This window comes from Pseudorasbora parva, chromosome 12 (assembly GCF_024679245.1).
Source record: "Pseudorasbora parva isolate DD20220531a chromosome 12, ASM2467924v1, whole genome shotgun sequence".
In the NCBI taxonomy this organism is placed as follows: Eukaryota; Metazoa; Chordata; class Actinopteri; order Cypriniformes; family Gobionidae; genus Pseudorasbora; species Pseudorasbora parva.
Window position 1 is genome coordinate 6941538 of NC_090183.1, and position 26127 is coordinate 6967664.

A 26127-nucleotide genomic window follows, 5' to 3' on the forward strand; every position below is an offset into this window, starting at 1 on the left:
CCACCGTTACTATGCTCTAAAAGTACATGCTGTGTTTGTAAAGAAAATTGCAAACTTTTGAGTATGTAGCAGAATACTAGGCAAGCTTGCGAACAAACTACTACATCATGATTGCGTGTTTAACAGACATCCTGTCACAGTTTAAACTGCCCAGTCAATCATCTCGTTAAAATCCGAGATGATTGACTGTTAAAATCCTCCATATCAATTTAATTTCCTATTGTATCAGAGAGAAAAGCAGCAGCACGTTGACCTGCCAGTCAAGGGTCTTTCATGCGGAGACTCTTTTTAATCAGATTTATTCCTATTGACGTGGTTACATATGATTTTTCTTTGTTCCGATTATGCTACCAGTCTGGTTACGATCAGATTGTAAGGGTCCATGTGAACGCAGCAAGTGATATACTCATTTTGACATACTATGATTTGAGACAGTAATTCTAATTTTGAAAACTATTTAAGATTGATACATGAATTGGGACTTTAACTTCTCACACCTATTCACGGTTCAGCAACTTGACATCAACTATGCAATTGTGTTAACCAATCATTATAGAGCTAATTTACTGTACATATAGAATTCCTAATTCCGTCTTAAGGGTTAGAGAAAGAGAAAAGTGGATTTCAAAGTAGAACCATAAAAATGAAGGTATTTGTGTGTCACAGGATGGAACCGTGATGATTCACACTGTTCGGAGGGGTCAGTACATGCGCTCTCTGCGGCCGCCGTGTGAGAGCTCTCTGCCCATGTCCATCATGCACCTGGCTGTGTCCTCGGAGGGGCATCTAGTGGTGCACACCTGCATAGAGGGCAAAGCCACACTGAAGGTATCCAACACAGTTCGGTTTTTCTTCTCCCTGCACATATTTTTGTGCCGTGTAAACCGATCCTCTTTGTGTTTCGTGTTTGCAGGATAAGAACGCCCTGCACCTGTACTCTGTGAATGGGAAGCATCTTTGCAGCGCTCCTCTGAAGGAGCAGGTGACAGACATGTGTGTTTCAGGAGAACATGTTGTCATCGGCAGCGAGCAGGGTTTCCTGTCTGTCAGAGATCTGTACAGGTGAACTTAAACAAGCATCAGCTTTCTGAAACCAGTTCAGTTCCCTGAAATCAGAAAGTAATGGCTCTTAGGGCTGTCACTGCTGATTAATTTGGTAATCGGTCGATTATTTAAACGATTAATCGAGTAAACTAAATAAAACAAATTGTGGTCATATAAAAATCTGAAAAAAAGACAGAAGTACAAGACCGTGTACTTAATGGAAAGGCCAAATGTTAAACCGATTACTTAAGATATAGTAATGCATATAGATGGCTTTAACAAAAGCATATACCACTGGTTTACAACCTTGTAGCTCACAGTACTTTACAGTTTATAAGATATCATTAAAAATAATTTCCTGTATGGAGAAAATGGATGGGATTTTTACTTGGCTTTTGTCAGACCTGACAACCACCATTGTGTTTTATGATTCTTATCATTCGTTTTCAACATTATCATAACACGCCCTTTCTCCTCCTTACAATGGCAGCCTGACTCTGTGCGTGTCGCCGATGGCGATGCGGGTGCCAATCCGGAGCGTGTCCGTGACCAAGGAACAATCTCACATGCTGGTCGGACTCAATGATGGCAAGCTGATCGTGGTGGGCGTCGGGAAACCGGCGGAGGTAAAAAACTCCTTCAGGAACTACATCACCCAGAGGATGGAGGGCTCGCCTCTCATGAACACACTTCGGGTGCGATCGCCCGCACGCCTGCTGCACCTCAGAGACCAGAACACGTTCAGCCCTGACATCATCTAAGAGAAATACACACACTCACACGGGTGTCAAGTTCAGATACGTACACATGTTTACATAGCCATCTAAATAGGGACTACAGACTAATCTGAACCCAAAAACATAAGCATTTTTAGCATAATTAATTCATATAAATTAATCATTAATTTTTTTTAGAAGACATGCCCAATAACAGTTGTCAGATTTAGCTAACATCTGTGGACATTTTATCCCCAAATCACAAAAACATAACAAAATATACACACACAAACATGTTATCGTAAAAACATGCTTTGAAACCGTTGCCAAGGATTTTTAACTTGAGCATTTGTTGTGGAATCAGTGGTTATTGTGTAAATGTGGTTTACTAATTTTTCTATTAGCAGTTGGAATTGTAACCTTAGCAGAGATGATACTACTAACAAAGCTAACTGTAGTAGGGATAATAAATAACTTGTAGTGTCATGCTAATTGTAGAATAATTTAAAAACTGTAATCATTAGAGGAGTGTTTTGATGTTTTTTTTTTCTTCTTTATGGATATTTTTTTTCGATGTAAGTGAATGTGCAGGTAATCATGCAAAACACTGAAGCTATTTTTTTAATATTTCAAACAATGCAAAGCGTTCTCAAGGATTTCCTCTTTAATACCAGTAGCTTGAATAGCAGCATTTGGGTTTCTGCTTTAGATGAGTTAATATGTTTTGGTCTGAGAATACAGCCCGAAACATACTCTACATCTGTACATAAACACAGACGCTCTGTGATTTTTCCAAAATGAAATTTGTTTGACGTTTTCAGCATTTCCAAAAGGGGTGCTATAACGGACATTAATATCACCTTCTATGGTCACTTTTGTTCATAGTGGAACAAGCTTGTAGAGGATCTTTCTCAGCAAGTTAAAGTCAATCACACTTGACATATTTAAATCTCTTTCCTTCAAATATCACACAGCATTTGACAGGTTGGTTAAGGCCTCAGGCAAAAAAAAATGGAAAACACTCAAGTGTGTGCAGCAGGGCCATGCGCTTGAAACTCGTTCGCAAAGCATTTCCGTCTGTGTTTGTGTACTTGAATAGAGAGTATTTTTGGCTTTTGGGTTTGTATATACACATAGTCAGTGCATACAATTATCATTTCCTTATCTCATCTTTTTTGAGTTACCTCACTTGAAATGTACCTTATGATTTTGCACTAACCTCAAAGTGAATCCAACACAGATGATCTCACATGCACTCATCAATCATCTTTTTTTTCCCACTGTTCACCTCCTCTTCCTTTTATCCTCCACTGCCCTCTCCTTTCCTCTCCTCTCCTCTCCTCTCCGTTCCTCAGATGCGTTCTGGCCAAATTACGAGGAAACTCTGGGGCTCCAGTAAGCGTCTCACTCAGATCTCGTCTGGAGAAACAGAGTATCACACCCAAGAGCAGCCCTGACCCCGCCCCCTAAATCACAGCCTTCCTGCCTGATTGGCCCACTGCCCTGTCAGCCACCCAAATTCATTGTTTCAGTTTGGAGGATGGCTCTCCTCACTCTGAAACAATAAGAAGGACTTTTTAGCACCTTTATGCAAATGTATTTGTGTGTGTGTGTGTTGCAAAACGTATGCATGTTCCCTAGTACGTGTTGGTGTAAACGTGTAGTTGGACTGGTGCAGGCACCATTTAACTATATTTGTCTGAATTCTGTAAAACCCTAATGTTGATCCTCCAGACCCTGCCCTCTGTCTTTTTCCACCATGCCCACATATCATTACCACACTGTTACCATCAACCATATGGTTTTGTCTCTTCCACGTCTACGTTCACATATGCATTTTATGTGGATTTGTAGTATGTGTCCATTTATTCATTTAGTGTCAGTGGCCTTTCATATGCGATCTTGCGTAACTTTTGGATGTTTTTTTGATTGTTTTATCAGTGGACACAGGCATTATTTATTTGCACAGTCTTGCTTTGGCACAGACCTTGACACGTTGACGATAATTTACACCAGTATAATTCACAGTACGTATGACATATTCTGTTCCAATAGACCAACGCATCATACACGGCTTCATTTTATAACGTGTGTGGAGTGCTGAGGTTGAATTTTTGTATTTTTTTGTGCATAACTGTTGAATGTTGTCATTCATTACTTGAATCGCGATGTAGTTATTTCAATGAAGAATGCAAGATTTCGAGATTTAAATGTGTTGTGGATGTACATGCAGTACTACAGTTTGATTCGTTGCCTCTGCAGTTACTTTTTTTGGGATAAAACACTACAAATACAAAGTGGGCAAAGTTTGAAGGGCTTTGAGATGGTAAGCAATACGGTTTGTCCCTCTGATGAGGCTTATCGAAGCATTCCACTGGCTAATTCATGCTCCGCAGTCTTCCTAGTATCCAAACCGAGCACTACATAGGGGAGCGGGGGTACTTGTGTACCACGGGACAACAAGAACCAATGCCGCGTAATCAGATAGTCAGGTGAGATGCTGTTTCCTCTCCTCTTTTATATTTCTAAGCCATGCAGTCTTCGTTTACTATGCAGGTAAACTTTCAGGCCTTCTAGAGAATTCAGTTACTGATTGACGTCTGAATTCTTGCTCCTCCATATGCAGTTTTTATTTCTTCAGCGTACTATGTGTGTACATGTGTTTTTGTTTCCCTTACAGAAATATACCATAGTAACCATAGATTCTGGCAAAATGCCTTAGTTAATTATAGTCACAATGGTAAAACCATATGAAGTGTAAGATGCTTTCAGAAGCCTTTTACATTTGTTAATACCAAAATTACTATATTACCATTGTGGTGATAACTGGTATTTTTGTGGAAGCTATCTTTGCCATAGTGTTTTTTGAAAGGACAATTTTTTTTTTTTAAACTAATGTCTTTGTGAGTGACACACTTCATTCCTTTATTAAAGGACGGTTGTTTTGAAACTTGTAAGTGAACAGTAATATGAAGATATTAATGAATATACTAATACCAAAATGCAGATGTCTTTATCAGGATGTCTGTTTTGTTTGGTGTGTGTTGTATGTTCTTCCATATATGTGCTTTAGTTTGGAATGGTGCTGAAGTTTAGATTTGAAGTCTAAATCGGGATGTTATGTTTGTTTTATTTCCTGTCACAAAGTGCTCCCTGCATATGCTTGTTTCTTATGTAATTATAGGAAGAAATCTAAATTGATGCTTTGATTTCTTTGCATTTATTCTTTGTTAAATCCTGCTTTTGTTAGATTCTCAATTTTTGTTGTTGTTTTTTTTTAAACCGGAGATTCACAAGGTGGCTGTTTCCATTCACATATCTCTTTATATGTATATGTGTTTTTCTTCCTTTTAAACGAATGGAGTGCCTTTTTATTCTCTTTCGTCATGGAAATTAGACTCCATGATGCAAACTCTATAGCATGACCTTTCGTGACCCCTGTGGACAGCCAGACAAACTTCAGCAGCGACTTGTCCGTCATGTCAGACCGGCGACTTACTGAGCTGCTTTTATTTTAGCCGTCAGTAATTGATATGTGTGTATATCTGTGCTTATTTATGAATCCAGTATGAAATGTACAGCATGAATTTTATTTCTGTCTATGAATTGTATTTGTTTTGCACTTCCCAGGTACGACAAGTTGTATGAGATTGTTTTAAATGTCTCCTTGATCTGTACAGAGAAAATGCTTTGTTATACGTGAAGATTTATCATTAAAGTCCTGTTGAAAAAGTCAGTGATGTTTTAAGCTTTTTTTTCTACTTAATAATAATTTTAATTAATAATTTAATAAATATATTTTTATCATGAGTTGTAGTGGATCTTCACACTCTCATTTCTTGTTTTATATATGAGCCACAATGGCAAATTATTCGATTTTGTTTTCATTATTGAGTCATACAGTATGACAAATATATTTTAGTGTGAAACAGGACCTGATACAACAACTTGATAGTAATAGCATATTTTATGTATAAAATAATACAGACATGAGACAAGTAGCCTAAAAATAAACATTAGAACAATACAAGTTTGTGTAGAAGAAATTCATTTTCATTAGGCCTTAGTAGGCCTCACTAGGCCTTAGCTGCTGTATAAGCTGGCCTCGGCTGAGCACCAACAAATCAAGGTCTGTCGCTTGTAAAAAAAAAAAAAAACATCCAAGGCGTGAGAAACAAGAGATATTGTATTAGTTGTAACATAAAAGTGTGAGCACCGAGATATTACATTAATTGTATGGGAAAAAATTGGTGAAGAGCGCTGGGAAACTCATGCTACTGGGAAGGTGGGGATGGTCCACAGATAAATATATATAATTGTGGAAAAAACTATGAGGTGACTGTAAAAAGAATGATGCCTAATGGATGAGAAAGAAAAACTAGTGGCAGTCGGCCACCATTACAAAGAAGACTAGATAAGTTTATGAATAGAGCAACTGTGGCAAAGAGTGTGGGGAGTAATGCACCTGCAATGAGGTCATGAGCTAGAACTGTATAAAAGTGTGAGCTAAGGAAGAGATGGTCAGATGTTCAGCTGGCATCTCACTTTGTTGTTCATAAAATAAAGTTCATTTCTTCTGAGACCTGGAACTTCGACTCTGAGAGATTTTCTTTAAAGCACCGGAGACAATCAAGAACTTAGAATTTGCCACGACAGTTGTCACAAAATAAAATATGTGATTGTTATAAAAGCGAGATGCTCTTAATCAGACAGCATTTACTTTTTTATTGATTACCTTTTCTCACAATGGCAGTAAAATGTTCATAAATACTAGCCTGCTATTTAAATTTTTTTTTTTTTTACATTTTCCTTTATAAAAAAATATTGCTATACATTTACAGAAGCAATTCCTGATGATCACATTAATTATAATTTGAATTATTACTAGTGACCCATTTAACCATGTATTATTGTGTCTTTGTAATGCTTTTCTCTTTCAAACACATTAAAATATGAAAATTAATTTTATATTTATGCAACTTTTTTTTCATCTGAACCTCTTTGACATAATATATTTACTTGAAGTAAGCCCTTAGATTTTAGGTTAGTAATTTGTCAATAATAAAAATAAGTAAATAATAATAATACAATTATGTTCACGGTTCTCTGATGTTGGTTAATGATCACATTACATGCTCGGTAGTATGTATAAAATAATTCAAATAATACAAAAGTAAAAAATAAAAATAACATTTGCATATAATGTAGCTAGTATTTGATTCAAGTGTGATTCTGCCTAGACTGCCCCTTTAAGAAACTCTGGAAGTGACCGTGTGCGTCGTTGGGCTCTCGCGAGATCTGTCCGCGAGAGTAAACAGTCGCCATTTCTCGAAAGTAAGAAAGAGCTGAAAGTGTGGCGGACAGTTCGTTCGCATCGGCACAGAAACCAACCCCAACCAACTCTTAAATTAAAGACCGCATCTAAGCTATAAGTTTCCGGCTGTCTTCCCTGACTGGTGTACAATTAGATGTGATATTCCTGCCGGAGTTTATGAGGGCGGTGAGTGAATGAGGCCTGACAGTACAAACACATTACTATATCCTGACTAGACTATAAACTCACTGTTGTTGATCACTCTCGCAGGGGCATAGCTGCAGAAAAACAGCCCTCCCCTGAAAAATGATCATTGAAAACCTCGATGCCTTGAAGACATGGCTCTCGAAAACTCTTGAACCCATGTAAGTGATGCTGCGAATGCATTGTGCATTAAAATGAGCCTCGCACAGTGATGTTGCATGCTAATTATTGATACTGAAATCTTCCTGAACGTCAGTGAGGTCAGTTTTGTGTGACTTAAACTATTATTGACAAATGCTTTGACTCAGGAACTCTCTTTTTGTACATTGGTGTTAAGTTGTAATAACTACTACATGCTTGAACCTGATTTTCTTAGTAGTTATGAGTTAATAAATAGCAGTTGTTAGTTGTCTATTGTACAGAAGGCTTAAATTTGCTGTAAAGATATTATAGGTTGTCATATCAAGGATACGACGTGCAGGTGAATCTTCTAAATGAAGTGTATGTATCTGTCCCACAGATGTGATGCTGACCCTTCTGCCCTGGCGAAATATGTGGTTGCCTTGGTGAAGAAAGACAAATCTGAGAAGGAGTTGAAAGCACTATGCATTGACCAGTTGGATGTATTTCTCCAGAAAGGTACAATCCAATATAATGTTCTAAAGATATGCAGTTTGCTTTACTGGCTTTTGCTAAACCAAGGGGAATAATAGTCTGGCAAGGTGGAGGTTGTTATTAATTATCTGAAGTTGCTTTGACATTGTTTGGCTGACAGCTGCTTCAGTTCCATGTCACTTTTTTCTGTGTTTATATTGCTGCACTGTCTGAACCGAACCCCTATGTTGTTAACATGTTTAATTTTGTTTTCAGAGACACAGACATTTGTGGATAAGCTTTTTGAAGCTGTGAATGCAAAGAGTTACCTACCTCAACCAGAGCAGCTAACTTCCACAAGTAGAACTGAAACTCACCAGCGCACAGAAAAAGATGAAACAAAGAGAGAGGAGGTAAAATAAAGAGATCAGTTTAGCCAAAGTCAGTTTGACGAAAAACGAATATTTTAGTTTCGTTTTCGTTTTTTCGAACTAGAGCTTAGATCAGTTCAAAAAAATCAAGACCGACCCTACCCGAGCCAATGCACCCGAGAGACCGGCCCTGCCCAACACATTAACTGTAATTATGAGCCCGAGCCCCATTTAAACCCGACCATTTTTGAATACGTGGCCGTTCTGTCGAGAACGAGCCTGTAATGAGTAATGAGCGGAGCGGAGCCGGTGTGATCAGCTCAATAATCCGCAGGCGCGCGCTCATGAACCCGCCGGCCAAATGATGTTCGTTCAAATCCAGCTCAGACATAACATAAATCTGTAGCTTACTATACTTGTTGTAGCCATTAAACAATGTTTTTAATTTATGTTTAAATATTATATCCTAATATTATTTTTTAATTTCATCTGATTATGATAAGTGCAAAGATGCGAGTGGGTCAGAAATGATTTTGGTGGTTATATTTAGTTTAATATTAAGTTTTGTTTTGTAAAAAGCCTTTCTTTCGTTTTGTATAAATTGTATCTTAATTTTAATAAAGATTTCTTCGGCCAATTGCATGTATTTAATTAATAAGAAGCAATTAAGTAGCCTAGACTATGAGGTCGCGGAAGCGATCGCTTTCAATGATCATGAACTTGAGCGCGTCTCAAATAAACTGAAACTCAGCAGGCATGTCACAGACATGACAAAAATGTAGCCTAATATGTGTAGAAACGAAAAGATTTAAATAAGCATGGTTCAGTGTTCAGAACTCACACGGTAAACAACCAGCGTTATAGGCTACAGATGCTCACGGCGATGGGCATGAGCGGGATGTTAAAGTTTAAGGGATTTTTTTTAACCTCATACGGAATATGTTCGGGTGAAAGCGCATTTTAAACAGGTAGCACTTATTCACACACGAATTAATCGTTCTCTCTAATGCATTCAAAAACATCTTGTAGTGCTTACCTGCATACAGTTATCAGTAGCCAGTAGGTAGCCTATACAGTTATTATATTCTATTATATGATTTTGAATGAGCAGACATCTGAATTGATCCGTAGATAAAATAACTAATGAAAACGTTCATCTTTCCAAACTTCCAAACATACAAACAAATTAGCACTGCAAAAAGCATCAATGATATTTAACTTTTGATAAAGCCAGTTTGGCATAGTGGGGGGAAAATGCACACAAATGTTCCAATAAACCACGTTGAAACTAGGCTCTTAATCTCCTATTATTTATTTTTTATAATTTTTTTCAGTTAATGTAGGTTATAAACCAAACTTTATAGTGATATTTCAGAACTTACTAAAATACTTTAGCAGTTATTAGCCGCAAATTTCCTCGGAGCGAAGACGGAGCGGTGTTTCTGATATCAGTGAGCGAGGCGGGGAGAGGGAGATGGTGAACCCGGAGCGGAGCTGGAGCGGAGGGATTCTTGAATGCTTAGAAAGAGCTTGGAGGGGAAATTGCCGCCGCTCCACTCCGCTCACATACTCTGGTGTGTTGACTCGCAGCGGGGCGGGGGCGTGGCATCACGATGGTGTTTCTCCATCATGATGTCGCAGAGCCATCACGATGGACGATGATATCGTCCATCGGCACAACCCTAATTAATAGCATTTTATAGTATGTTTAAATAGAAAACATGTATTATAAATTGTAATAATACTTCACAATATTACAGTTTTCACTTAATGTTTGTTCTAATACATGCAGCCTAGGTGAGCATGAGAGACTTCTTTCAAAACCATAAACTCTTAGTGACCCCAAACTTTTAAATGTTTTATTGTTGAAATTTCGCATATGTCCGTTTCCTTTTGTCTTAAATGGTTTTGATATTTTTTTTAAAAAGCAGCCAAACCGAGATGAGGATCGAGAAAAGAAATTCTCCCGAAGAATAAACCACAGTCCTCCGTCTAGCTCCAGATACAGCCGAGACAGCAGGTGAGACCAACGTTAGATAGCCATTAGCCATTGTTTTATTTTTTAATTTTTTCCCAAATCCTACACACTCACACCCACATTAAGCTGCCTTGTTTACTAACCTCATTGGTATTTTCTGTTCTATTTAAATTAATTTACAGGAGAATAGATGACCGCAAGAAAGATGACCGCTCCAGGAAACGAGAGTATGACCGTAACCCACCCCGAAGGGACTCTTACAGAGAGCGCTATAACCGCAGAAGAGAACGCAGTCGCAGTTTCACTCGGAGTCGTAGTCGCAGCTGGAGTAAGGACCGCACTCGTGACAGAGAAAGAGATCGGGACAGAGACCGGGACCGCAGCAGATCACGAACTCGCTCACGAACTCGCACTAGGAGCAGAAGCAGAGGTGTGACATCACTTTACTTTGGAGATGTAGTTTATTGTCATTTGAATTTGTGTGGATACTTGACACTAAATACTTTATGTATGTGCCATCTAAAACTATAAACTTACAGACTTATATTTTGTGACTTGTATTAATAGACTGCATGATATATATTTGCTTAAAATGAAACTAAAACATTTAAGTTTAAGTATTTTTAAATAAAAAGATCGCAAAAAGATCAAAACTGCATTCATTCATTAAAAAATACACACAAAAAACACAAATATTGTGAAACACTACAATTTAAAATCATTTTCTTTTTTTTAATATATTTTAAAATGTAATTTATTCCTGTGATCAAAACTGAATTTTCAGCATCATTACTCCAGTCTTCAGTGTCACATGATCCTTCAGAAATAATTCTAATATGATGATTTGCTGCTCAAGAAACATTTCTTCTTATCAATTTTGAAAAAAGTTTTGCTGCAAAAAGATTTATATTTCAAATAAATGCAATGCAAAGTCTTCTATTCAAAGAGTCCTGAACTTTTACACAAATATACAAATTATTTGTGGGAACTTTCAGGATTCTTTGATGACTAGAAAGTTCAAAAGAACCACATTTATTTTAAATAGAAATCTTTTGTAGCATTCAAAAAGCCTTTACTGTCAATTTGGATCAATCTAATGCATCCTTGCTGAATATAGGTATTCATGTATTGCTGAGAACTGTACTTTACTTAAATCATGTACAGTGCTTTTTTTTTTTCCATGCTCCTGTTGAATGCTCTTCTTTCCTTTCTAGAGCGAGATGCTGGAAAGTTAAAATACGACCACAACCGTCCTGAGCGTCAGGAGGGCCCAACCACCGATGGCTACACCGCCCCGCCTCTCACGCCCGGGAGCTCATCTGCTCATTTCCCTGTCCCCACCCTCAGTAGCACCATCACTGTCATCGCCCCCACCCACCACGGGAACAACACCACTGAGAGCTGGTCAGAATTTCCACAGGACCACACACCCTTCGGCAGAGGTGGCCCACCAAGGAAACGCTGTCGTGACTATGATGGTATGCCATTTTTAACACCCTAATCAGTGAACAGTTTTCACAGGCTTTTTCATCTTTCTTATGTCGGTAACTTCCTGATTTGGTTGTCTTGACAGAAAAAGGCTTCTGCATGCGAGGAGACATGTGTCCTTTCGATCATGGAAGTGATCCAGTGGTGGTGGAGGATGTTAATCTTCCTAGCATACTACCTTTCCAGCCACCGCCTCTTCCTGGAGTGGATGGCCCACCTCCTCCGGGTCTGCCGCCTCCTCACTCACTCCTGACTCCACCAGTGAACCTCAGGCCACCTGTGCCCCCACCGGGCACCATGCCTCCCAGCCTGCCTCCTGTAGCAGGTATGATAAAAAAAAATTATTGCTAACACTTTATTTAAAGCCCTTATATGTAGTATAAGACGCGTTAAAAGTCATTTTAATGCATTAATCTTGCTTACTAATGCATTGTATGATCTTATGAATAATTGTAACCAAATTTATAATCATTTTCTATTCCTTTATAAAGTATTTAATTAAAACACATGGCAAACAACCAATTTCAGATGTAACAAGGAATCAGCAAATATTACAATGCATTTTGTCTTTTAAATTTTTTTATGAAAATATATAATTCTTTAACATACATTATGAACACTTGTATAATAACCCATTACACACAAAGGTTTATGTATGATACCAAAATAATAATTCCGGTCTAGACATTTCACTCTGATCTTTAAAGGGGTCCGTTTATGCTTTTTCATTTTGTCTTTCTTTAGTCTCTACTTCAGCGGGAGTTATTCTCTATATCAGTGTCACTGTTTCTGAAACACCTCCGTTGTACTCTTGAGTTTTCTTCAGAGAACGAACACGTTACAGTATTACTCATTTAAATAATTCCACCCAAGTCATACGTAAATAAAGACGCGAGGGCTGGTTGAGTTAGTAGTGTGTTGAAACCCAGTTATTGTCAGAGGTTTGACATTTCCCAAACACAATACAGTTGACCAATCGCAACACACTGGTCCTGCCAACCAATCAGAGCACATTGTGGTTATTTGGAAGGAGGGGCTTGATAGAGATGGAAACTTAACTAAACTTATGAAAAAATAAGGTCTTTTTTTAAAATTCAAGCATTACAACCTATTCAAGTAGACCCAAAAAACAAAATCAAGACTTTGAAAAAGGCCATAATTGGTCATTTAATGTTGGATGTCTTTTATACATTTTCTGTTCCTGTCTCTTTCAGGTCCTCCTCCTCCTCTTCCTGCCCTGCAGCCCTCTGGTATGGACGCACCTCCAAACTCCATGACAAGCTCTGTGCCGACTATAGTCACATCAGGGATCCGGCCTCCGATAACCCAGCCTCCACCACCCCTGTTCACTTCGGGTAAGTGCTTTTAGCGGTGGCTTCTGTGTAGCACTTGTTAGCACTTGTATATTTTCCTGTGTAGCACTTCGAGATTCTTCAGAATGAAAAGTGCGTTATAAATAAAATCTATTATTATTAATACAGTGATTGCTTGACTGTCATAACTTGAGCCTGGACACATAAGAGGATATATGTAAATCATCTGTAAATTAACTGGTTTTGTTACAAGAAGCCTTGATTAAGTTGTACACATAAGTTGTAAGTTGTACACATAAGTTGAAGAACAGGTAGATGCGGAAAACACAACAAGGTTTAAAAGAACAGCTATTTCAACATTTAAAATATTGGATTTTTTTGTAACATTATTGCTGAATATCAATTTATTTATATATATATGAAAAAACTTATTTTGTATAAAAACAAATATTTTGTATTTTTGTGGAAAGTTTTATCAGTTTTCTTTGAACATAAAGTTTATAAGAACTGCATTTATTTGAAATAGAAATCTCAGAGGTAATGGCTCTGCAGTAAGTAGCCTCTCACAAAATCTGAATAAATGACCATAAAGCATAAATGTTGCTTTTTATGCTCAACTGGTGTTTGGTTATTTTATTTAGAAGGCGGGACATATTGTGCATTGTAGTTTCTCCTATTCATAAGTAATAGGAGTGAACCATCTTTGCATATATAGTCTTTGGTAGTTTACATACAAAATAAATAGAGATGCTGATGATTGTTTTTTTTTAAATTTGTTGTTGTTATTTGTCTGTAGACTCATTTGAGCCAGACGTGTATAATCCTGAAGCCCCAAGCATGACCTCGCGGCCCATGTACAGACACCGAGTCAATGCTCAGCGGCCCAACCTGATTGGTCTGACCATGGGTGAGGTTGATCTCCCCCACAGAGGTAACCATGAGCACTGGCCTCTGCTAAACTCAGAATTTGAATACAATAAACCTTTTGCTTAATTTTCTTCCTGTGTGACTTTAAACCAGCTGTTGTCAAGTACCTATTAGATTTTCTCATCTTTTTTCTTCCCTTTTTGTGGGTGTATTTCTTTCAGAGAAAATGTCAAATAGCAACAGCGCTCGGATAGTTTTAGAGTCGGATTCCAGGAAGAGAGGAGCAGGACCGCATGATGGAGCGATTCCTGCTAAGAAACCCTGGTTTGACAAGTAAGTTGTTTTTATAAACAGTATTTATTTAATTAACAATTTGACAAAACTAAGGGGGAATTATTTGAGATTTCATCTGTTTAATATGAACATTTCAGTACATAACTGGAGCATTAGAAGACCAAAAGTCAAAAACTTAAAATTTGCCCCCCCCCCCCCTTTTTTTTCTACAGTGAAAATTTAATGTACCAATATTTTACATCTCTAGCCTCTTTATTGCATGTTGCTGAAAATGTACAGTGTTCCTTATACACTACTATCTCTGCAAATGCTTAGTGTTAGTTCACCCAAATATGAAAGTTCTGCAATCATTTACTCTACCTCAAGTTGTTCCAAACCTGCAAGAATTTCTTTCTTCTGCTGAACACAAAGGAAGATATTTGGAAGAATGTTTGTATATAAGCAGATTTTGAGCCCCATTGACTACCATAGTATTTTTTTCCCTACTATGGTAACCAATGAGGCTCTAACTCTGCTTGTATGCAAACATTCTTCCAAATATCTTCCTGTGTGTTCAGCAGAAGAAAGAAATTCTTGCAGGTTTGGAACAACTTGAGGGAGAGTAAATGATGACAGAATTTTCATTTTTGTGTGAACTATCCCTTTAAGTCCAAATTTGAAGTTTATGCAGCCAAATAAAATAAGCAGGATTTTTTGGCACAGGGTACATTTGTTGCATCTCTTCAGGCTTTCTTTTATTTTTTTACCTTATGCATGTATTTTAAAACGTGTCCCTTTTGCTCCTCAGACCAAACTTCAACAAACCCAACCACCACAGCTTTCAAAGAAAAGGGCCCTACTCTCTAATAAACACCAAACTGGCCATTCGTCAGATTCCTCCTGAACTCAACAACATCAGCAAACTTAATGAGCACTTCAGCAAGTTTGGCACCATCGTCAATCTACAGGTACTGTAACTCAAATAAGCCTGTGGTTAAAAGTCAATTGTGATATGTGAGGCTTATAGGCATATTACCTCTGTTTTAGGTGGCATACAATAATGACCCAGAGGGGGCGCTAATTCAGTTTGCCTCCCCTGAAGAAGCCAAGCGGGCCATACAGAGCACCGAGGCGGTACTCAACAACCGCTTCATCAGAGTAAACTGGCACAGAGAGGACACAGTGGAACACATACACACCACTCCACATCTGGTATGAAACCTCCAGTCAACATGCTATAGCCGTTTTTCTACCGCTGGGCCAACTGGTTCCTAGAATCATAAGGAATGGTTCCAGTTTTGTTTCCACGGCACGTTTACAAACCGCTCTCTGCCCGAAATTTTAATTGCTGTTGTCTAATTGTGCTGAACCGTGCTGGTAGAATCTGTGAAGTGACATCGAAACTCAGAATTGGTGACTTGTCTGCTGCCTGTCTACCAGTTTCTCTGTAGCTGTAGCCAAGCGCTCTATTTTAGCAACGTAAACACAAATTAATAATAACATTTAAATAAATATCTGATCATTATTCTCCCTATCACGTTCGAAAATGAAACCGTTCTGCAAAACTGTCTTCAATCAGGTGTAAATTAGTTGTTGATCTATTTGGGGTTTAGTGACCAGTGCACAAAAATGTTAAAATTTAATTGTGATTAAATGTATATTAAAGACACACACACACACACACACACACACACACACACACACACACACACACACACACACACACACACACACACACACACACACACACACACACACACACACACACACACACACACACACACACACACACACACACCTTGACATTAACTTTTTTTGCTCCTGTGGCTTGTTACTAGCTAATTTTGACATCAATGCCATATTGGTATTTTTAATATTATCTTATATTGATATATATTATTTGGCAGCAGGTATATTTGGCTGCTGTTGCTTTAAGACCTGACACACTGATCCACATACTATTACATGTGAATCTTCTTTTTCAACTGTTTACGTTCACTTAAAACATAACTGACTGTGCTTAAGTGATTGTCCCAATCAAGTTATTTGTCTTAATTATTTAATCCGATCAGTCTTTGAATATTGAATATCTGCTGATACCGAGTCCCGATTTTATACTTGTATTTTCTTATTGCTTGGTGCTAAGTACATTCAAATTATTAAAATCAATTTAATGTTTACAGGAGCATTCTCATGGGCTATTAGGCAGAGTAATTCCAATATAACAATTACTTACAGAAATTATATATTAGGGCTGTTTTTAACATGTTTATTGATTGATGATTAATTAGTTATGGTAAAAAAAACACATTAAAAATAACGCTCTTTAACGCCCCAGACCTACTTAGGTCATCTTACATTTCATTCAGTTGATTGATGAAGAATATGATGCAGAACAACTCACTGTGTGATGAAGCCTATAGAATGCAGTTCGCATGACAGCTTTTACATTACTTCTTATTCATACCCTTCTTATTCATACAGAACCATACCCTGTTTCTAACTAAACTGCCTGTGTGAAAACCCCCTCAGATTTACATCATGATAAATGAGCAATATCTCACGAGTAATGTGTGCAATGTCTCATGAGTTCTGTTTCTCACAAGTGCAAATGCAATACTGATCTTAAAGGTGCCATCTGTAAAAATTGAGGTAAAAATATCCAAAAAATGACCTACACGCATCAAAAGAATGAGAAGAAATAAGGGTGATGATGTCATTAAAAAAATGTCAAGTTATAGTGCTGCAGAGATATCAACCTTAATTAGCAGTAGCATTACTAGCCCCGGCCCGCCAGGTATCGTAATACCAGTCTCGGCCATGGGAGGTGGTATGCGGGCAACATAACCACCATCCAGCCTGGCGTACTTGAACCTGATGTCAATCGTGTGGAAAGTACAGCCCACTACTTCAGTTCAGGGAAGAGAGTGGACGGATGGCCAAAGCCCTTGACCCCTTAAATGTATCTGATATGATAAAAATAGCTGTTTTACCTGACCGGAAAAAGCAGCAGTGCAGGCGCCCGGCGACTGTGTCCCGTCCCGTCATAATAAAAGTCCCGGTACTCGCGAGCCGTTTAGAATAGGCGTCCTCCAGTGGACGAAAACCTTTAAACAAAACAATATTTATTTATATATTTTATTAAACTGTTGTAGACACTTGTCTGTTTTGCTCAATTCTGCCCATGAAAATATAAAGACAATACAGAGCAATACAGAAATTTCATTTCTGAATCCGCACTTTGAACGAATCGAATAAACCAATGATTCAATTGACCATAAAGAGAAACTTTTAGGCTACTTCACTTGAATCAAAAACTAAATGAATCAGCCGTTTGAATGAATCAAATGAGTGACTTCATTAGACATTTATCACCACCTACTGGCAGTTTTATTTTCTTATTATTTAGAGTATAATTTCATTAAAAAAGATTTAATATTTCCATATTAAGTCAAACATTAAAGGTAAAACCCCCAAACATTTTTTTCTGAAGCTACTTTTTGTAATGTCTATTTGACTTTTTACACAGACTTTAAATTATCTTTTAGGAGCAATTTCTCAGCCAAATTTGATTTGATTAATTAATCACCACATCATGTAATTAGATTTTAAAAAATGTAATCGCTTGACACCCCATATATTATATTATATTATATTATATTATATTATATTATATTATATTATATTATATTATATTATATTATATTATATTATATTATATTTATTATATCTCTCTCTCACAATTTATATTCTTATCACAATTTAAATAACGCATGCACAATAATGCAATCACGTTAGTGCAATTAATATTTATTTTACATAAAATTACCAAAATAATTTTAACCTTTATTTGAACTGGAGAAGGAATGTTTTCAGCATCTTTTTGTTCTGTAATCCTATTATAGTATATCATTTTTAGAAATAAAGAATTTGTACAAAAGCTTATCATACTTGGCTATTCTAATTGACCGCTAATTACAACCCATGCTGTATGCTTCAGTACCTTTTTCTACAAAACAAAAAACTTTTATACTGTTTGTGGTACACATCCTTTTGCTTTTTAGGGCAATTTTTTACAATATTGTCACATGAAATACGTCGGGCATGATGTTTTCCCAATACACACAACAGTGATACTATGATAGAGCAGATGGTTCCAGCGTTAAAATCTGATTATAGAAGCCATGTTATTTGTTTGTAGAGCATACAGTCTGCTCAGGAGCCTGCAGTGACCACATCGAAACAGTCCGTGAAAGACCGGCTTGGACCCTTGCCCACAGGCCACCCCGAGTCCCCACAAGGCCCCAGCATCGCTCCACAGGTGACTGTGTTTCTGATCATGTGTGTTAGTTAGGCTGTAATGTTGTTGGATTGGCTTAGTCTTCCAATGTTGTCTTAGATCTCAGCATGTCTGTGTTTCTGTTCTCAGAATACAACCAAGGCTTCAGTGAAGGAGCGTCTGGGTTTCTCGAAACCACCTGGTCTTGGAGGAAAGGTTTGTTTTTGTCTAGTTTTTTTTTATAGCCAGGCTTTGTACTGTTAGCATAAAGTCTAGTCTACATTTCAGCTTTTGTCCAAGAACCTCCCACTTTGACATGTTTGTGTTGAATGTTGTGATTGTGGGCTTATTTTGTGAATCACTGGCTTCTTTTGAGCCCCTTCTAATCGTTTACATGTAATGTAAAGCAAAGCATATTTTAACAAATGTTTCTTTACAGGTCTTTTCCACGTCTACTGGCCTAACTAAGACTGTTTATAACCCAGCTGCACTGAAAGCTGGCCAGAAGGGGGTGCCATTTGGGATAAGTGCTAGCACAGAGGATGCCCTGAAAAGAAAACAGGTTTGTGTAATTTTGGTGGAAAAGGCAACTTGCTAGTAGCTTCTTTTGGCAGTGTTTGTGAACTCTGGCTCTATTCTACACCAGGAGGCGATGAAACTTCAGCAGGACGTTAGGAAAAAGAAACAGGAGATTCTGGAGAAGCACATTCAGACTCAGAAGGTGTGTCATTAATTGTTGTGCATGTTATATTAATTCATCATGTGACACTGAAGACTAGAGTAATGCTGAAAATTCAGCTTTGGCCTCTGGAATGAATTACATTTTAAAATATATAAAAATATAAAAGTTAACCCTGAATTGTAATACTTCACAAAATGACTTGTGTTTACTGTTTTATTATTTTATTAAATCAGTGCAACCTTGGTGAGCATAAGAGACCAAAACATTTGCAAAATTATACCAACCCCAAACTTTTAAATTATATAATGTTCATATTGTACAAAACTAATAATGCCTTGAGTTATCTCAAGCACTATTATAGTTTATGTCATTTGTATGGAACTGCATCTTTGTATTATGCCGGCACTGGTTTGATTACCACAAGTGCTGAGAAAATGTTTAAGAACTTAAAAAAATAATAATAATAATTGTCACAGTTTACTAACGAGGGATGGGAATAAGTATTTGGAAGTGAGCCTTGTGTAAAGCTCATAAATCAAAGTTTTTCTTTGCATCTTATATCAGCAGGCTTATGTGAGGGTTTGATTTAGAAATGTAACTGGACTTTGGCTTTAATAACTTTGTATATAAACAACTGCGTCTGAGATGACTGAGACTTGTGTGTGTCATGTTCAGCTGTTGATATCTAAGCTGGAGAAGAACAAGTCTATGAAGGTGGAGGATAAAGCTCTGATCATGCAGACCCTCACTACCCTTACCAACAGCATCACTAAACTTCAGGAGGAGATAAAAGGACTGTCCAGTGCTAATGTCCTGAGGACCGCAGTCAAGAGTAAAGCCCAGGTACACTCAAACACCAGATAATCGACATTAATTTTCCTGCATATGTATATCCTGATGCATCTCCACTTGCAGGCTCAGAAGGAGCTCCTGGACACAGAGTTGGACCTTTATAAGAAAGTGCAGGCAGGAGAGGACACTGCCGAACTCAAGATCAGATACACTCAGCTGCAGTTAGAGGTATTTCACAAGGAGACAACTACTTTCTTCTCCTCACTTTTTGGTTTATTTCTTGTATTTACAGCTAAAATGTATATCCTGATGTTTTTGCATTTGCTCTTGAAACATTTAATATGTGCTACTTTTTTGCTTCCCATGAAAAAGACATTGTCTGGATAAAAGAGTTTTTACATAGTACATACAATTCTTTACAGCAAAAACAACAATCTAGTCGTCGTGTCCACAGTGTTGAAGACTAAAGAAACATTTAAAGTCATATTTACTTGAAGTTATTGCAATAAAAAAAGCTAATACTTTAATGAACAAAGAAACCCATGAAGGGCAAAGAAGCACATCACACATTACATGGAACAAGTAGCAGGTCTATAAGATCGCAAGACTTTGCATACATATTTTGACATACAGTATCTGATCTTTTTTTTATTGATTTATTTTTTGTCTCATTGTAACACATTGCATTTTCCAATTCAATTAGTAGCATGAGAAATAAAACTTCAGATTGTGGTTTTGCTTTTATTTTAAGTAGACATTTTTTTAACGAAGTAAGTTTACTTAGGAACTTGTTTAGCAAGATTTTACCAGAAGAGTTTGTAGAATTTTTATCAAATGTTAATGTTAAAGAAATGTTAGTTTTTGAATTTTTAATTGTAATTTTATTGTATTTATGTAACTTTTTTTTGCCATGAAGATGCTTTTGATGGCATTAAATAAAACTGCAATACTATTATTCAAATTGTAAATGGGTTGTAGACAAAGCTAGCAAAGCATGCTCCCTGGATTTGTTTTATTTCTTATACTCATTCTCAAACCTTCCACCAGGTGGCACTATAGTGCTACTTAAACTCTATAAGCTTGTATTAGATCTTTTCTTTAAATTCAGGCTGCCAAAAGGGGACTTTTGACCCCAGGACGTGGGAGGGGGGCCCACACCAGGGGTCGGGGGGCTCTGAGGAGCCGCGGCCGAGGGATTCGAGGGCGCGGGAGAGGAGCTCCAAATCACGCTGTGGTGGATCATCGACCCAGAGCTTTAGAGATCAGCGGTTTCACTGAGGCAGATCGAGTCGACCTGCTGCCGCACTTTGCAGTAAGTAACTTTAAAGGGCACATTGCATCACACTTCTTATGGGAAATGTCTTGGACTCATAACCGTTTTTCCCACTGACCTCCAGCAATATGGGGAGATTGAAGATTGCCAGATGGAGGATTCTAGACTTAGTGCCATCATTACATACAAAACCCGCGGAGAGGCTGAACAGGTACTAACATGTTCCCATAACCATCAGTATACACATACATGCACGCCTCTAAACTTCAGCTCTGTTCCTCAGGCAGCCATCCACGGCATTCGGCTAAATAATCAGGAGCTGCGGTTGGCCTGGCACAAGCCCACGACTTCCCTCAACACAACAGACCTGGATGAGGCTGAACCTGAGGATGAGGAGGTACGGCCTTCATCACTGTTCACTTGAAGTGTATTTTGGTCAGTCTTTTATGTAGCTATTTGTATTGTAGATATTAGGGATGAAAGTTATCTAACTGTATATTACAACATATTCATTTTTGCAGGAAATTTAACTACATTTATTTACACTAGTTCAAAGGTTTGGGGTTAGTAATTTTTTTTGGAAACAATTTAATATTTGTATTTATCAAGGATGCACATAATTGAGCAAAAGTGATGATAAAGACAATTACAATGATACTGAAATTTCAAACAAATAGCATGTATCAGTTTCTACAAAATATGAAGCAGCACAACAATAATGATATTTCTTGAGCAACAAATCAGAATGATTTCTGAAGGATCATGTAATACTAAAGAATGGAGTAATGATGCTGAAAATTCATAAATTACCTTTTAAAGTATATATAAATAAAACGTTAATTTAAGTTGTAAATATATTTTACAATATTACTTTTTCTTACAATGTTTTTGATCAAATAAATCTAACTTTGGTTAAAAAACATTAAAAAAAAAATATTGTACCAACCCCAAACATTTGAATGGTTGTATATGTTACACAGTTCTGCGGTTATACAAATTTTTGGATTTTCCAATAGCTTAAAAAAATACAAACTGAAAGGTTCTTCATCTTAATTTTTTTGTTATTTAGAACTTATTGGACACCAAAAAATCTGATTATTTATAATAAATGCAGTCATCAGTGCATCAGAGCTTTATGTAAGCCATTAGAAAACAGTTCTTCAGCTTACGCTAAATTCTAATTGGATGAGCCACATTTACAACTGTTGCATACTCCTGGTCACTTCATGCATTTTTACTGATCAGATAGCTTGATTTGTTAAAAAGGTTCCCTTTACACGTGGCCTCATAAACGTGTCTCCGCATAAGTAATATAAATACAATCTTCAAATTTCGCGCTATATCCAAATATTAGCTCACGTCAACCAAAGCAACCGTTGTGAGCTGCATTTTATTTATCATCAGCTAATTTCAAGATCAAAGACCGCAATAGGGGAGAGAGCGGCATCAGCACTGGTAAGATCATTTAGTCTCACTACTTTCAATGAAGATGATTGTGTTTTGAGCGTCTGCATCTTCATTTGCGGCAGTTTGTGCGTTGGCTTGGTGAAGAGATGCTCAGCTACTCGTCTGCAGTGATGCATGTTGCAGTAGTGCTGTCATATAGCCTTTAATGCTCTCACATGTTTATTTTTTTAACATTTTGGGTGGAGTAAAAAAATAACAAGATGCATTTGTCCAGTTTTGTCTGGAATGCGTCTCGGACCACTTTGAAACCCTTTCAGAGGGCATTTACACCTGGTCTTCTCACGATCAGATGGCTATCCGATCAGAGAAAACGCATGAAGTGACCAGGTGTAAACAGGCCCATAATAGCCAATACATGCCCATCTGTGACATTAGAAATCTTTTCTATGGTGGAAAGTTGTGATGTTTCTTAGCAACTATAAGGATCTTTGTATTGCTTACATTACTCAATAAATAAAGGACACATGCCACTCTATATTTTGTGTGAAGTATATGCTTACGTAGAGCTCACATGTAGAGTGAGAGATACATGTATAAGCACAAAACATTGATACCATCACATGGTGTGTATATATAACGTCACTTAGACCAGCAAGTTGTGACTGACCACCTGGAAAAGTTTTGTCATTGAGCATACATTGGGTTCTGAGTGTCTGTTTTCTGATTGGTTACAGTTTCCAGAGGATTCGCTTGTGGACGATTCCCTGCTGCAGGACGATGACGAAGAGGAAGACGATAATGAGCCGCGCTCATGGCGTAGATGAAGATGAAGTCTTCTGTCCTGCTGCACTGCACCACTCTTGAGTTCTGTGATTTTTGAAATGGTTGTTTTTAAAAATCTAATTTACATTTCATTGGCTTTTTTATTTTACTTATCAAACCTAAGCAGCACATAGAGATTGTCTGTCAAAAGGCTGTGAATTTAATAACTGAGTTGTGAAATAACATGAATAATTTGGTTTCTCGCCCTCATTGATTTTTATATTGTGTCAAAACATTGACTAACTTTTGTTTTTATTTTTTTATGGTCAATACGTTGACCCATATTTCTTTTGAACAGTTCTGAAAATGTTACAGTTTGAAACTAATATGGAGAATGTTTCAATTTCAAAGACGACAGTAGAGCATTTTTGAAGCCTTGTTATAAAACATGTTGTACGCTTTCCTTAGTATAATCAGCCTGATGAGGATGTAGCTTTTGTGTACATATTTTATGTATGAATTTTAATGGTTTGTATGAATTCTTTGCTTCTGAATTCAGCACCTGAGTTTAATTTTGAAATGTAAAAAAAAATAAAGAATTGAAATGGTCTAGAAAAAAAAAACAGCTGGAAAAAAAGAGAAAAAAAAATATTGAGAGCTCTGCTGCAGAAGCAGCATTGAGAAAAAAAAGAAAAAATTGAACAGCTGAATAAAGACCATTTCAACCCCCACCCTCAATCCTCACAAAAAGAGCAAATTTCCTAAATCCATCATGCACCACAGTACCAGCAGGTATGTAACACGAACAGCATAAAATGAGGTAAGCAATGTGTTTATCGATATTATTATTATTATACTTAAAAAAACGACTCCTAACTCTTGTGCGTCTCTGCCCATTAGGCCATGTGTGATGATGCAATAGCAATAACATTATTATGGATGAAGGTTGAACTACATCGGATCACCAAACGTCACAAATCGGTATGGACTCCGTTATTTTCCTGATAGCCTCTCTAGTTTTTGGACATTTCATTGTCAACTTGTGATGAAATTGCCCACCTATTTTCCCGCAGGGACACTAAAACCTGTTTTTACAATATTTGTTGACCCTTTATGCCATCACACCATCTCAGTTACTTGTATCCGGCCACCCCTACAACCTCAGAGCATCACATTTGCATAGTGGAGAATGAATTACCCAATCAGAGCTGTGGCAGTCGGTGAGTGGCTCTCCCACCTTGGTGCCTGTCATGGAAACTCGGCTAATTGTGAAGAATTCGATTTGCTCTTGGAGTGTGCCATGAAGCTTGGCTTTACCCCAACCAACTAAACCTCGCCCGGCCCAGCAAGGGGGCCCTTAAGTGGACGCGGTCCCCCTCCTACACGGCCTCATGCTGCAATCCTCACCCAGTACCCCCCCTCCGTCCGTGGCTAGGACCTGATCTCTCACCAGCGCACATGCAGGCCTAAAGTGAGTGTGTTTGTGTGTCCCATTCCTCCCCTAGTTAAAAACTGACCTTTGACCTCCATCCCAGTGTAATATAACATTTTAATAAGCTTTGTTGGGTCAGTTAGTGTGTCGTTACAATGGAGATTTCCGCGGTGTATGAGGGATGTAAATCGCAATTCTTAAATAGGGCTATTTAATCTGAGGGACTCCCGCAGCCTGACTACTCTGTAATGAAGTGATGTATTTGTTAAACTGAGACTCATCGTGAGCTGCGAGTCCATGAGGCGAATGCATTTCCGGCAGGATAAACCACGTAATGTGTTTACCCCAGAAAACGTGGGCTAACGAGTTTAGAGCATGTCGGAGAGCTTCAGCTAACGCGTTTAAATTGGCCCCGTCATTTGTAAAGACTCTTTAATCTGTAATTTGTGTCAGTAAGATAAATGGGTTTATTTCTTAACCGGTGAAGTAAATGATGTGAATTTTAGAATTGAAAATAAGGTGCAAAGTCTCCGTCTTGAGTATTTAGGTCATTTAATGTATGCAAAATCATAATTCGTCCTGCTGATATGAATTTACATATAACCCACATTCAGTTCTGATGAATTGAAGTCTCATTTATTCGTTTGTTTCATTAAAATATGCTAGTCTTAATGGTCTGCGATGGGTGACAGTGGCCTCCTACCCAACCTCTCTCGTACCCTCCTTCTAGTGCTGAGAAAGTCTTTAATATTTTATGTGATCACGAGCCTCTATAAGCAAATTTCAGTCCCCAGCAAGTTCAGCCAAAACATGATAAATTTAGTGTTTATCCCAGACATCCTTTAAAAAAAACAAAACCCCCTCGGCCAGACGTGCAGAGCTCAGTTTGAGACTAAATCTCTAACACTACATCATAATACAGGCCTGAGGAGAAATCTGTGGCTGCATTTTTTTTTTTTTTGGATATCTGAGAAACAGGAAAACTGAGATTCCTTGAACTAGGTTTCGTGCCATGGTGCGCTGGTTGGTAAAGACAAACACACAATGCAAGAATGCATTTTTATTTTTTTCTCTTTTGGTAAAATTATCCAGAAAAGCAAGGTGATTGGTAGTTAAGTCCTAGGTGCCATATGCAACCCTGACATCACTGATTTGACAGATTTAAAATACTTAAATGAGATTAGTTTTAATAGTGTAAATGACTTTAAAGTCAAGTATAACCAAGAATACATAGTATACATACGCCTTTAAGGGTTAGTCTGGCCAATGTTTTCATGTCCTTCCAAATCCATAAGACTTCTGTTTTTCAAAGAAACACAAATGAAGATATTTTGAATG

The 26127-nt window shown here is 37.6% G+C and overlaps 2 protein-coding genes across 8 annotated transcripts in view; both read left to right on the plus strand.

The window, feature by feature from the left end:
* Positions 1-5496, plus strand: part of nbeal1 (neurobeachin-like 1) — a 72736-nt gene extending 67240 nt beyond the window's left edge. For all 4 annotated transcript variants that reach the window (XM_067458920.1, XM_067458921.1, XM_067458922.1 and 1 more), the window contains 4 exons: positions 667-828; positions 914-1062; positions 1535-1670; positions 3116-5496. In XM_067458920.1, coding sequence (XP_067315021.1) covers positions 667-828; positions 914-1062; positions 1535-1670; positions 3116-3217 — 549 coding nt within the window. In that variant the 3' untranslated portion in view covers positions 3218-5496. The remainder of the gene's footprint in view (positions 1-666; positions 829-913; positions 1063-1534; positions 1671-3115) is intronic.
* Positions 5497-7066: 1570 nt separating this feature from the next.
* On the plus strand, positions 7067-24095 carry rbm26 (RNA binding motif protein 26). Of its 4 annotated transcripts, none has more exons than XM_067458926.1 (24): positions 7067-7260; positions 7345-7439; positions 7799-7917; positions 8149-8285; positions 10175-10263; positions 10404-10651; positions 11436-11699; positions 11795-12034; positions 12924-13064; positions 13819-13953; positions 14111-14222; positions 14971-15130; positions 15210-15374; positions 18364-18483; positions 18592-18657; positions 18881-19003; positions 19088-19162; positions 19799-19966; positions 20039-20143; positions 21024-21227; positions 21313-21399; positions 21472-21585; positions 22593-22643; positions 23330-24095. In XM_067458926.1, the coding sequence occupies exons 2-24, from the start codon at positions 7381-7383 to the stop codon at positions 23417-23419; spliced, it is 3072 nt and encodes a 1023-aa protein (XP_067315027.1). In that variant the 5' UTR covers positions 7067-7260; positions 7345-7380; the 3' UTR covers positions 23420-24095. The 4 variants fall into 4 exon arrangements, with proteins under 4 accessions (XP_067315027.1, XP_067315026.1, XP_067315028.1 ...); XM_067458925.1 differs by having other exon boundaries at positions 7068-7260; positions 10172-10263; XM_067458927.1 differs by lacking the exon at positions 22593-22643 and having other exon boundaries at positions 7068-7260; positions 10172-10263.
* The last annotated feature ends 2032 nt before the right edge of the window (positions 24096-26127 follow it).